The 12,233-nt window shown below is 40.2% G+C and overlaps 3 protein-coding genes across 5 annotated transcripts in view; 2 read left to right on the top strand and 1 right to left on the bottom strand.

Annotated features, from left to right (window-relative positions):
* LOC131892003 (uncharacterized) overlaps positions 1-1,749 on the top strand; it is a 12,422-nt gene extending 10,673 nt beyond the window's left edge. For all 3 annotated transcript variants that reach the window (XM_059241721.1, XM_059241722.1, XM_059241723.1), the window contains exons 3-4: positions 703-959; positions 1,341-1,749. In XM_059241721.1, the coding sequence (XP_059097704.1) occupies positions 703-959; positions 1,341-1,495 (412 nt within the window). In that variant the 3' untranslated portion in view covers positions 1,496-1,749. The remainder of the gene's footprint in view (positions 1-702; positions 960-1,340) is intronic.
* LOC131892006 (uncharacterized) lies at positions 1,481-5,651 on the bottom strand. The gene is made up of 3 exons (XM_059241726.1): positions 5,129-5,651; positions 2,817-3,123; positions 1,481-2,753 (listed from the first exon to the last, which is right to left on the bottom strand). Exons 1-3 carry the CDS (start codon positions 5,316-5,318, stop codon positions 2,543-2,545), a joined length of 708 nt encoding a protein of 235 aa, XP_059097709.1. The 5' UTR covers positions 5,319-5,651; the 3' UTR covers positions 1,481-2,542.
* A 3,775-nt stretch (positions 5,652-9,426) lies between these two features.
* LOC131892002 (delta-like protein C) lies at positions 9,427-11,941 on the top strand. Its single transcript, XM_059241720.1, has 8 exons — positions 9,427-9,621; positions 10,289-10,476; positions 10,544-10,677; positions 10,749-10,806; positions 10,865-11,011; positions 11,076-11,112; positions 11,178-11,349; positions 11,415-11,941. The coding sequence occupies exons 1-7, from the start codon at positions 9,460-9,462 to the stop codon at positions 11,238-11,240; spliced, it is 789 nt and encodes a 262-aa protein (XP_059097703.1). The 5' UTR covers positions 9,427-9,459; the 3' UTR covers positions 11,241-11,349; positions 11,415-11,941.
* The last annotated feature ends 292 nt before the right edge of the window (positions 11,942-12,233 follow it).

Here is a 12,233-nt window from a genome sequence, read left to right as displayed (position 1 = left end):
TCGCTACCCGTTGCCGCTTCAGAACGATGTGTGATTCTGACTTTCTTGTGCTGTTGACCGCCCCAAATTAGGCCAGAAGGCTTTCTTAGACGAAGTCACGGACTTCTGGAGATGTGGACTGCGAACGGAAGCAAAAATTCATTATCCTCTAAACTGTTCACTTTAGCCCAAATAAGCACTTCATACGACCACAAGATCCTGTTGAATAGATTAACTTAGCCAAATTGGAGCCCAATACTACATAAAATTCGAATTTTTGGCGTGCTCTTGGTCAGTTACATACTGTAAGCTTTTGACAAAATAACTTCGAAACGAATCACTTTAAGAGTAAATAGTATAAAAATACTTGCCTTTGATTAAAGATCTATGTTTCCTATTGTATTACATACTCCCAAACGAAAGTAAATAATTCGCGATGCAAAAATGGCTAAAGTACAAATTATTTTCAGTCACTGTGGCGGAAACTAATTTGCCTTTCCCTCTAAAAACGTGTACTGTATGTATGTACACTGTGTGTCGCCACGAAAAAATTCCCAAGCCAAATATTCCTTTTCACATCTCCAAAGACTTGCTTTATGGGAAAGGGAGGGATACTTGACAGTCCTGTCTTTGACATCTTACGTAGTTCCAAAGCACGGCGGTAAAACGATTTGTTGCCGACCAAAATGGACAGTGAACCTGACCACTGTATTTCCCTCTCAGGACCGAGCTTCTCCCTCACCCTTTGGCCATGGATGATTACGGTTTTGTTCGAGGGGACATCCGACCCGATTATGCCAATTCTCGACTCCCATATCGCGTGTTGGCCTCCAATTTGCGTCGCCGGCCGCTAGAGGGCGTATCGGAGGACGAGTTGATAGATGATATCCAGGAACTTAACCGAAGATTCTCGCAATCAAAACGTGCCGTCAGCCAGCCACCACCTGAAACGTTATTCTACAACCCTTTCACCAAGCAAAGTAAGTTGAATGAAGTTAAAATGGCTTAGGATGTTTTCTCTATGTCTGGCTTAGTCCTCCATAAAAAACTTATACACTATATGTTTGAAGAAACGAGAAAGACAGTTTAACCTGACGCTTAGTTTTCCAATTCCTCGTCTGACCAAACAAGTGATTATGGTGTTAAACGACCATAATCCATGTATTTGTTAGGTCAAAGCAGTTCCTTGTTGCAATGTATTGGTCCCTTGACAAGGGTCTTGTTGTGCTGAAACACAGGTGGTTGTATTCATTCACAGGGAAGTCCCAAATGGTCCATTTCAAGCACCCATACAATATATGATCAGCACATTATCTTTAATTAGTCTCATGCTCATTTGTTTGACCGCCGTTTCATTTCAGATAAACGGGAAAAGCATCTGAAGGAGTTGTATGAGAAGATTGCTAAAGAGTTTCCATTCGTGGCCAAGCAAGGTCTGAACCATGAGGGCAAAGTGTCGTCCTTAAATGACCTCTTTGCCATGACCATTTTCGGGCAACCCCAACGGTCCGGCTGAAGGTTCAGAGTCTGATTGATCTTGATACATTTCCTTTACGTTGTATTTCCGTTGGATGGAGATGAAACATTGCCATAAACTATCTGGAACTTATCCGCTTCAGCAATTGAGAGCCAATTGATTGATTTTCATACATGATTTCCCTCAGTACAGTTTTGTTTGTGTGTAAGTATAGGGCCGTTTTATTCTTCGTAATGATGTTGTGTTGATGTGATACAATAAACGTGGAAACAGCCTCCAGTTCCGAAAACGAATGTTTATGATTCAGATTTAAGCGCTATTCCTTTGTACCACGTGTGACATTTTGCCCAATTTTTTGTCTTGCGAGCAGCGAGTTACTTGAAAAGTTTGAAAAGGAGTGACTGAAGAGAAAGAAAAAGCAATCAGCTTTATCATTTGAATTTTCATTCGACCTTCATGGCTTGGTTTCGAAATACATGTTTTGACATGCTTGATCAGCTGACTACAAGATCGCAATAAATTGGTAAAAAGGAAGAATTTATGCGCAAAAGCTGTCATAGGATCAGCTTTCAATGCGCCTCTCTAGTTTCATTCCGGCTTAGCAAAGTCAGAAAAGCTTCTTAATCGTATTTCATTAAGACGAAAGTTGCCCTTTGGAGCACAACAACGGACAAATTTGTCTTACCGCTACTGGGATTGGAATCCCAGAAGTTTAAGACGAGAATTTTTTTTCAATCAATTTTCGTGGCAAACCCTGTATTACGAAACCCATCATCATAAACCAGTCCAAGCGAGAGGCTGCCTACCGACCGTAAAAAGCAAATCGCGGAAGAAAATGAAAAATGAACCATGTTTTCTGAATATGACATGTTTTTTTTCTGTTCTTGCGGACTTCCTTACCGCTACCGGGATTGGATTCCCAGCAGTTCAACATAAATTAAGTAATTCTTGGATACAGAAAGGCAATGCCATTATTTTCTGGTGAATAGAGGTTCTATATATTAATAGAGCGAGCCAGATGTCAGACGATTCCACTATTGAAGAGGTTGAGCAATTTCAAAATAAATGTGCCGTCCTTTTTCGGTGCTACAAGTTTTCGGACCCAAACATATTTGCATTTTGATCCACTGAGCTCCGACAACACGTCAGATATATGGCTATGTAGAATAAAATCCCCAGGGGAGTGATCATGCCAAAAATGAACCCATATGCCCGTTTTTGGGCCCTTAAGTAACGCCGTTTTTGAATGTCTGTCCCTTGCCACCACTGCCATGGAAAATAAGGTACCTCTGCTGGGCTGGAAAGCAGAGATGAATAGTTAGTACTTATTACAATTTCAAATTGAGAATGAAATATTCACTTCAGAAGACTTTCCCAATTAAAGAGGAAATCCGAATTGAGTTGGAGGTCAAATGCTTGAATGCTAGAGAGGTTTTTCGAGGAGTTTTGCACGCAAGTTGCGGTAAGATGCAAGTCCGAGGGGGACTCGAGGAACACCATACAATCCGCAATGGGCAAGAACTTCAATTTCATATCTTGATTTTCGTTCAAGGTCGAAATTTCCAAGCATTCCGTGAAGTTCGTTGCATGTGGCCCAGCTTTCATGGAAATGTCCAAATCTTGATAATCCACTGAAGTATTTTGGCTCCAAGTCAAACTTTCTAATCCTGAAGTGAAAAAATAAATCCAAATTTCATGCAACTATTTCATTCATGCACCCTTTGATTGTGAATTCAAATATATGTATTGCAGAACTATTCTAGATCTAATTTTATACATGACGCTGATAAAATTGAGTATTTTTTGAGAATTTATTTTAAGAATTTGACAAAAAGGGTTAAAAGAAGGAATAGGTCCATTGGATTAACATGATTCTAACATACTTGTCTGTTGATGTGGCAACAGATAAAGGGCCCATATTTCTAACTGAACTTAGCATCGCCGGCAGGAGGTAATCTCAACCAAAAGCGAAGGAGTGCTTGAACTCCTTGATTAGGTTCTTTAGGCAAAATATATTCTAGTCATTTTTGTGACCATCTCTTGGCGCCAAGGACTCTTTTTCAAGCCTTCTTTTCGACATTCACAATACCCCAAAGGCTCGAGACGATATTTGTAGCCCTTTTACGCCACTCTCTCAACCTCCACAGAGATTGCACCTTAAGCCTACCTGAAATAAATTGCAACCCAGGGGTCTAGCCGCGTGGAGTACTGGCCACTTTTGTGGGCTATGAAAGAGGTTCCAACCTATCGTTGGGACGAAAAATATCTTATCCGTGAGGGTTTCAAAACATCTGTGAGCCTTGTCCTGGTCCAATTTTTGGATCTTTTCAGGGAGAGCTTTTACAGGTATCCGTGGCCCGTTCAAATGACCATAAAAGCCTAACTTGCATTTTGAGGGCACTTTGAAGCTCTCGAAAATCCAGCACAGTTGTCAAAAGCATGATCAATTTTTCTAGGGATCTTCTAAAAAACGACCAATAATCCTCACCCATCTTAGTAATAGTTAAATAGATCATGGGCTAATTTGGATTCAAGTGCTAACTGAATGTGGTCAAACGTTCTACCAAATCGTTTATTGAAAATTTAGATTTTGAATACCCTAGCTCTGCAAATTATTAATCTGAGCTATAATTTAATTAAGCAAATAAAAAATCCCAAGATGTGTGGATTTTTCTATCAAAACTTAAGATGGGAAAAAACACTGTATTAGTCTTGTTAGAACAAAAAAGTATACCTCTTTTCTTTTTCAGGCTCCTTGTTTGGTCAATTTGCTTCCCTCTAATAAATAGAAGGAATGTGTTGTTTTGGCGGGATTCAAATCAACAGTAGATAAGTTTTTGGAACAAAGTTCCAGCCAGATATAGCTCTCTATATTTTATCATATCTTGAAAGTAGTTTGCTTGCGATGGAATATTATTTCTAAATGTTAATTATGTGGAGCATTATATTCATGAGAGGCGCCTTTAAGGGGGTATTTCGAGGCAACTAAAGATACACCAAAAACACGTTTATTTAGCATCTTCAATGGTAAAAACAGACTAATTGAATTAATGCCAGAAGCTCTAGTGAATTACTTGGAATGTGATAAATATCCTCACTTCATGGTACCATTCTACACCGACAATCGAAAGACTTCCGTTGCGTATAATTATTTAGTTTGACAATCCGAAATATTTCAGTTTGTGACATGATTCTCCAACTAGAGGAGGAAAGAATCAGATTGAAAAAACACGGTTAAAATGGTAATTTGTTGACTCTCAAGTGTTGATGTAATTTTCTCTTTTTTTGGTTTGTTTTTCACGGGCTTTTCCAACAGCTGCAAGGAATGTAATCCCCAGTACTATCAAAATGAAAGGTTATAATTCGTCTATTTATTACCTTGCAATCCTTGCATGATATTCAGTCTACCAACGAATTTGAGTTTGAATCGTCAGTTACCTCACATCACTCTGAATCTTCAATTGCAGTTTGGCAGTATACTACTACAAACACACACAATGAGAAGTCTTCAATTAGCAGAATTGGTACATATATTGCCGTCTATTTACGTGCATTTGTGACAAGCCAATTTCGCTCTTCAACTATTACTTACATTACATTTTTATACCAATTTTGCTGACAAATGAGACAATGCGGTGTCTAATTTTGCTGGATTGTCACGTTCATAGATACCTTGGATGTCGATGGTTGACCATTTGGCCGTTAAAAACCATTCCGTGATGGGGGATAACCTATGGAAGTCATTGGCGCAATGAAGTGTGATTTCTGGCTCTCGAACAATGACAATATCCGGGGTTGAGTTCAAACTGTGCGTAGAAATTTCCAATATGGAGAAGGCCAAGAGATACACATGGAAGGTCATGATAGCTTCGTTCCAGACTGCACAATGGAAGGAGTATTCTTATTCTTCGTAGAGCATTTCTAGGGTGTCTTTGCCTCATTTCCATAATGATTGAATTTGACACATTTCCCTTGAAAGAAGTCTTACACTCCTCTCCTCGTGCCAGTTTATCCGAGAGTTCCATGTTTTGTTTTCTCTGCCATCAAGATTGCAATTCTTGAATTGACCCTTGATTAGTAGGTTTCTCAGAGTTTAATCACTCAATAATGCCACATCATGTATTTCATAAAAATACCCGATCGTTGGCAAATCAGGTAACAATACATTATTTAACTGATGCATCATCTCACAATCTTAGAGTACACTTGCGTATTGAAAATTCACGCTTATACCGACAACCATGGAAAAAACTCAAGATGATTTTTCGACTCAAGATCCTGTTTAGAAAGTTATCTTAAGACAGGGTTTCAGACTTTACACATTCAAAATATTTTTACCGTTTAAGCCTTTATGTGACCCCTAAATAAATCTTTGGAATACCCTCAGTAGACTTGCCTTCAGAGTGAATAAAAATCCACTTTACTTGGCCGTTATCCGAACCCAATCCCCCTCGTTGCAGACAAACAAACGGAGAAATACATAAATAAGCAGGAGGATACCTGACTTTAACAAGGTATTTTTGTTGCACATTTTATTGCTGATCCATTCTTATGCCATAATTGCACCACCAACCCTTCAGAACATGCAAATGCTATAAGGTTATAATTACAAACACTTTTGACATCCATGTAAGGATAAATAGAGAGCCATACTCTATTGAATACTTGGCCAAGATGTTCGCTCGCTATCAATCATACAATATACAACCTCTTGTGAAATGATTACTGCTATCATTATTATTTTTTTGCTGACTTCCTTAACGCTACTGGGATTGGAAATTTATTCATTTTACCTAACTTTTATTTTTACATATCATTTGATCGACCAACGAATTAGAGTTGGCTGATTTAACTAACCCTTGAATGTAAGGTTGATCGGGAACAATAGTCAAAAACTTGTCCAAGTCTAATTTAAATCCTGTTACTGGATCAACGCCTACATATGCCCTACGAATATTTGAAGGCCTCAAATTGAACTATGAAGGAGCCCGAGAAAGAAGAGAGTTGGACTTCATTGTTTTAACTAGCCGGGATTCTCGAGGGCTTGAAGGTGCTCCGAAAAAAACCACGTAAAGCCTCTACAATTACTACAATTGACCCTAAATTCTGGGCTGGGACAAAGCTCATGAATGCTTTTGAAAACGTACAATATCAGATACCTTTTGTATCAGATCAGATCTCGAAGCTGTTTGAGGAATTATTCGACCACACCTTTTTTGTTCTTGATGTTACTGAAAACTTGCTCGCTTTTGACTTCTATCAGATGGACGACATTATGTTGGACTGCAAGCGCCCACAAACTTGTGAATATGGCCACTGGTCACTCGGTTAAGGGACATTGTTCCCCTTTCTCTACCATTTCGAGGCTCCCCATGTCAAAACCATCTGTGGGTCACTTGCTTGTTCCTCGCAATTTTCAGTTACTTCTTGAAAAATAAAGCGATGTTCTCAAACCAAGGGCAGTTTTTAAATCGGCCGCAAAACACAATATCCTTTGCGAGGTCACCTTGAAAGATGGTGCCAAACCTTGTCGCGTCTTTGGTGCAAAAAGAGATGATGCGAGAGAATCTGTGGATTTCCTCATCTCGTCTGGGTGTGTCCGTTGGTCAGATTCTCCGTATTCCAGCGCCCTTCACGTTGTGGACAAGCCTGACGGTTCCTTCCGCCCTTGTGGCGAATTAGGGGAGCTCAACTTTTGGACTGTTCAAGATCCGTATCGATTGCCTCGTTTGGATGATTTTCTCACTTTGCTCCCAGGGTGTTCGCTTTTTTCGAAATTGGATCTTGTTAAGATCTTCCATCAGATTTCATTGCATCCAAACTCCATCAAATTTACCCCCGTTACAACACCTTGGGGTCGCTTGGAATTCCTGGTAATGCCCTTTGGATAATGTAACGCCGCCCAGCTGTTCCAACGATTTGTCTCTGGTATTCCTCGTGGTGTCCATGGTGTTTTTGCTTACATCGACGACATTATTCGATTCAGTTCGACCATAGATGAGTATTTTGCCATAGTGAACTCTGTCCTTGTACGCCTCACTGAAAATGGTTTGACCATCAATAGTCAAAAGAGTACTTTTGGTGCTTCAGAACTGGAGTGTTCAGGCCATGTAATTTCCCCGTACTTTACCCGTAAAGGTAATTAGAATAGGTAGTTTTTTCGTCTTGAATTGCTGGGATTCAAATCCCAGTAGCGGAATGAAGGCTGCAAAAAGCACGGAAGACTCCTAAGTACATTTGCCTTGGTCGTAGCTCCCAGACAATGAGCCATTGTCCTAGGTGTCCATGAGCAAACGAGAAGGGCATCATAACTCAGACTCAGGGCGTTGAACTTGGCATCTATTGAAACATTTCAGCACTCATATGAATTCATCTCTTTAAGAACGGCTTCGGCGCTCAATGTTAAAGTTCTGAAATATATTATTTTCACGAAATCCAGACCGTCCATTTCCACCGCGGAAGTTGCCCTCCCCAGGGAGGTTATTAGTCCCTTGGAAACGGTTACCTCGGAATTCGACACCTAGGAATTTGTTGTTGGCACGGAAAATTGTAATTCCCAAAGAATCTGCCAGGCTGGAAGCCTTTATTGCTCAGGAATCCGTTTCCTCGGAAACCATTGACGCCCTGGAATCTGCCACCTTGGAATTCATTGTCGCCGTGGAATCTGCCACGTTGGAATTCATTGTCGCCCAGGAATCGGTTGGGGAGACTTGAACCTGGACGAACTCCGTCGAAAGCATTCGCTTCACTACCTTATCCACTATTGCTTCCTCTAATGAAACCTTCACTCTCGCCTCCATCCACTTCGTCACTGTCTCCCTCAAAGCTAGTAAACTCCAGGGTGCTGTCGTCATTGTCATCTGGCTTTGAATCATCAAAGCGCTGGTTTGGATTAATGATGACAGGAGTGCCGCCATTGCATCCACCACCAGTTCCTTCTCCTTCGGAACCACCACCACCGTTACCTCTTCCCCATTCCCCTGCCACCATTGCCACGCCCACGGCCCCGGCTTCGGCATTCTATTACATTGGTTCAAAAAAAATGTATGCTGATGGTGTTAACAAGGACTCAAAACCGGAGTAAGACAACTTACGGGCAACATTGGCATTTACTAGAACCAGGAAAACAAAAAGCGAGCAAATCAATTTAGAATCCATATTTTCTAGATGAAACAATAAGAGCGTTTGACCTTGAGCAAAAGATCACTCAGTGTCATGGATTCCCTAAATTTTTACCATGCAGGAGACGAACTGACTCTCTTAAAAACGCATTGATCTTTTATAACAAGCAAGCTTTTGCAATAGTTTTGATTATCTGGCCGAGTTCTGAGTGACATATTTACTTAAATGCTACTGCACCTTAAAAAGCATGGCACTGCTGTAAGGGATTGTCTTACTTTTGTATTTTGTTTATAGTGTTGATTGTGTATAGATGTGACACCTTTCTGAAAGGAGTTTTTTTCCGGATAGACCCATCACCCTTTTGAATCTACTATCAACACTGATCTTGAATCTCCTTTCAGGCGCGAATATTACATGTTGCCCTGAAAAGCGATTTCATCGACCTATGCCTAGGGCAATTCTGTTTTTTTCACTTGTTTAAATCAAAACGATATTGCAGCATCAAGTTCATTGTGGCTCAGTTACGATTGAGCCACAAGTTTCATCACGTATATTTTGCCCCTAATTTGCCCAAAATTAGTATTTTCGGTGCACCATTCCTTAGAGGCTGTTTGGCAGTTTCAATTAACCTCCTATGCACTTTATGCAAGCCACAAACTTTAATTGACATTCCATTGAACAGGATGATTTTGGCCATGGAGCAAGTTCTTTTATTTCAAGTCTCGTAAGAATGAGTTATTTCCCAGCACTCAATTTTAATTCCTTTGTTCATTCAAGCATAGATTATGCCGCTCCAAAGTCAGCAGATTCTAACTATATAAGGAGTTGAATTAGGACTCAAGATCATCCTCATCCTTTTACAATCATTTCTAACGTAAAGTATGACTGGCCGTGTTTCAAGGTGCTTGGCTCTCCTGGTTGTCTCCGTGAATCTGGCCAATGGTGATAAACTTTTGTCTTCCATTGGAAATGGCGGATCCCGACGATTCGTCTTCACTCCCCTTCGAAACGATGAGCTTCCTTGTGTGGCTGAAAACCTTCGTGTGAGTGAAATGAGGAGACCTAGGAAAAGTAGTTTAAAACCTAGGGTTTTGCCTTTTTCTGCCACATTTTGGACAATTTACCTGAAACATCGTTTTTGGGAAAAAAACCTTGTTTTGGCATTTTTCATTCGAACTTGTTAAACAAACTTGAAATATGTTTATAAAAAGAGCAACCCTTTAGATGAGATAAGAAAATGTCACTTCACACCAAGTTTAAAGCTGACCTAATTGGCAAAAAAACTCACGACACCTAATTTCTTGTTTATAATGCAGAGAAACAATTGTTTTATTGTTTTTGTTTTTTTGCTTTGATCTTTTTTTAAAAATGAGTAAATATGATATCATCTTTTGAGCACATCTTTAACAAACTATACATTTACTAACAGTTTCTATTGAATTTTTTTCACCTTTTATGACCGATTTTGCTACTTGTTTTGTACCTTTTTGTCATTCTTTTAACCTTTTACATACATTTTTTTTGCCTATTTTTTCTACGTTTTTTCCGAGGCCTAGAAATGGGTCTCAATAAGTTTTAATAAGATACAGGCCATGAATGTTGGAGCCTAACTGATAGGTCACTCAGTCAGAATCGTTGAAACCAGGAAATCACGGCTAGCCTCAAGTACCGTCCAGTTGAAAATTCCATGCTAGTTTACCTATTTTTTAGCAATCCCATCGTTATATTTGCGACGACGAGGCCAACGTGATTTGTCTCTCTGGATGGAAGGAAGACCCAGATTGGTCCAAAAGAGATTTACGGAATCCGTGTCCAATTCCGATTTGTGATTATCACGGAGACACTTGTCAACACGGTCAATGTGTCCGACCAGATGTTTGCGCTTGTGAAGTGGGATGGTGGGAGTGATTATGTAATCTTGAAATGGGATCCAGGTTGACGTTTCAATGCTTCGATTCCTTATAGGCAAGGTCATCTTTGCGATACCTGCATTCCTCTGCCTGGTTGTGTGCACGGATCTTGCAATGCCACATTTGAGTGCAATTGTGATCTCAATGATCAAGGAGCGCCAATGTGGGAAGGTGCTTTTTGCGATCAACGTAAGTGGGCTAAATTTGAACGTCATTGCATCAAAAAAAGGGTCAATCGCATCTGGAATATCTCGTTTCAGCTGCTTGCCCGGATTGTCATCCAGACCACGGATTTTGCTTCGAACCATTTGAATGCCAGTAAGACCAAAGTCTACGTTTCCAAAAAAGAGTTTTTTAAAAAAACATACATTTCCAGATGTCATGAAGGATGGCAAGGGCCAGATTGTCAAGAGTGTGTGAAATTGCCAGGATGTTTTCATGGCTCTTGTGAAGATGGCAAACCCCATTCTTGTCAATGTGATGAAGGTTGGACAAGCCATCTCTGCGATCAGCCTCAATGCGGGTAACCCATTAGATTCAATAAGTTAAAGACGGGCCGATAAAAAAAGTGACGTACTCCATTTCAGTGACGGTTGCCACCACAAGAACGGATTTTGCATCGAGGTTTGAAACCTTCCCACAGAAAAAATGAAAAGTCCAATATGACGGTTTGAAATTCTTTGTTATAGCCTGACACTTGTATTTGTAAGGCCGGATGGCAAGGATCAGATTGCTCCGAGTGTGTTCCTTAATGGATGTGCCCTGAAAATGGCTATTGTTATGAGCCCAACCAATGTATTTGTAATTCCACCGTGGCTGACGAAGATCGCTTTGATATCTGCAACCGGGAAAAAATCAATGGTTAAAATTTGTGATCATTTTGATAGTTTTAAAATAATTTATTGCTGAAATGTTTCGTTATCTAGGTCCAATGTACAAAGAGCAACAGGGAGAATGCTCCTTGAAATGCACCGAGTTTACCGCTTATGAATTGCCCATGGGACCCCCAATTGGCATAAGGGCTACTGAATGTTCATGGGGTCAAACTGAAGGGCTCTGCACTCCCAAACAAAGTGATTGCTTTGGTAGCCAAGAATGGGAATTTGACGACAGTCTTGGAACGAAGGAATTGAACAATGAGAGCTGCACTTACGGTGAAGCATTTGAATCCATCACGATGCCAACATCATCATCATCAACCCAAATAACAGCATCCCAAACAACAAACACAACAATTCCTTGAGCAACGACAGTCCAACAACAACACTCCCAACAGCGTTAAGAGTGACCCAAAGTCCAACACTACCAACGACATCACCCCCAACCATCACCACCACTGATGACCATAGACACCGAAAATTACGATTCTATGGAGCCTAATCAAGCGGACCATCGAAAATGAATAATGACCAAAATTTACCATTCATTATAATATATATCCTTACTTTCATTACTGACACTCAATTTTCCTTGAGCATCGCCAATATTATGGAAATAGCTGGGACAGAAGTAATATTCAGGACCATTCTATCAATTTCAAAAAAAAATCCTCACCATTCTTGGGATGTGACATCATGAATGAAATAACGCTCTGCACTAATTAGTACACAAATCATAATAGGGAGTAGGGACCCTTTATAGACTGATTTTCAATGCGAAGGGGTGCAGATATCTAGCAGATAACAGATTAAGCCCAATATTTAAAGTCCACTCATTTCTTACTCCATTCAAAATGAGGACAATAC

Source organism: Tigriopus californicus, chromosome 12 (assembly GCF_007210705.1).
Source record: "Tigriopus californicus strain San Diego chromosome 12, Tcal_SD_v2.1, whole genome shotgun sequence".
Classification (NCBI taxonomy): domain Eukaryota; kingdom Metazoa; phylum Arthropoda; class Copepoda; order Harpacticoida; family Harpacticidae; genus Tigriopus; species Tigriopus californicus.
Note: the sequence above shows the minus strand (reverse complement) of the source record. Positions and strands in the feature narration are given on the sequence as shown.

Coding starts and splice junctions, on each gene's coding strand:
- LOC131892006 (XM_059241726.1), bottom strand. CDS start 5,318: ATGACCTTCCATGTGTATCTCTTGGCCTTCTCCATATTGGAAATTTCT. Junction 3,124..5,128: donor GTCAACCATCGACATCCAAG/GTATCTATGAAC, acceptor TTTTCACTTCAG/GATTAGAAAGTTTGACTTGG. Junction 2,754..2,816: donor AATTGGGAAAGTCTTCTGAA/GTGAATATTTCA, acceptor TCTGCTTTCCAG/CCCAGCAGAGGTACCTTATT.
- LOC131892002 (XM_059241720.1), top strand. CDS start 9,460: ATGACTGGCCGTGTTTCAAGGTGCTTGGCTCTCCTGGTTGTCTCCGTG. Junction 10,678..10,748: donor AGGTGCTTTTTGCGATCAAC/GTAAGTGGGCTA, acceptor ATCTCGTTTCAG/CTGCTTGCCCGGATTGTCAT. Junction 11,113..11,177: donor AGAACGGATTTTGCATCGAG/GTTTGAAACCTT, acceptor TCTTTGTTATAG/CCTGACACTTGTATTTGTAA.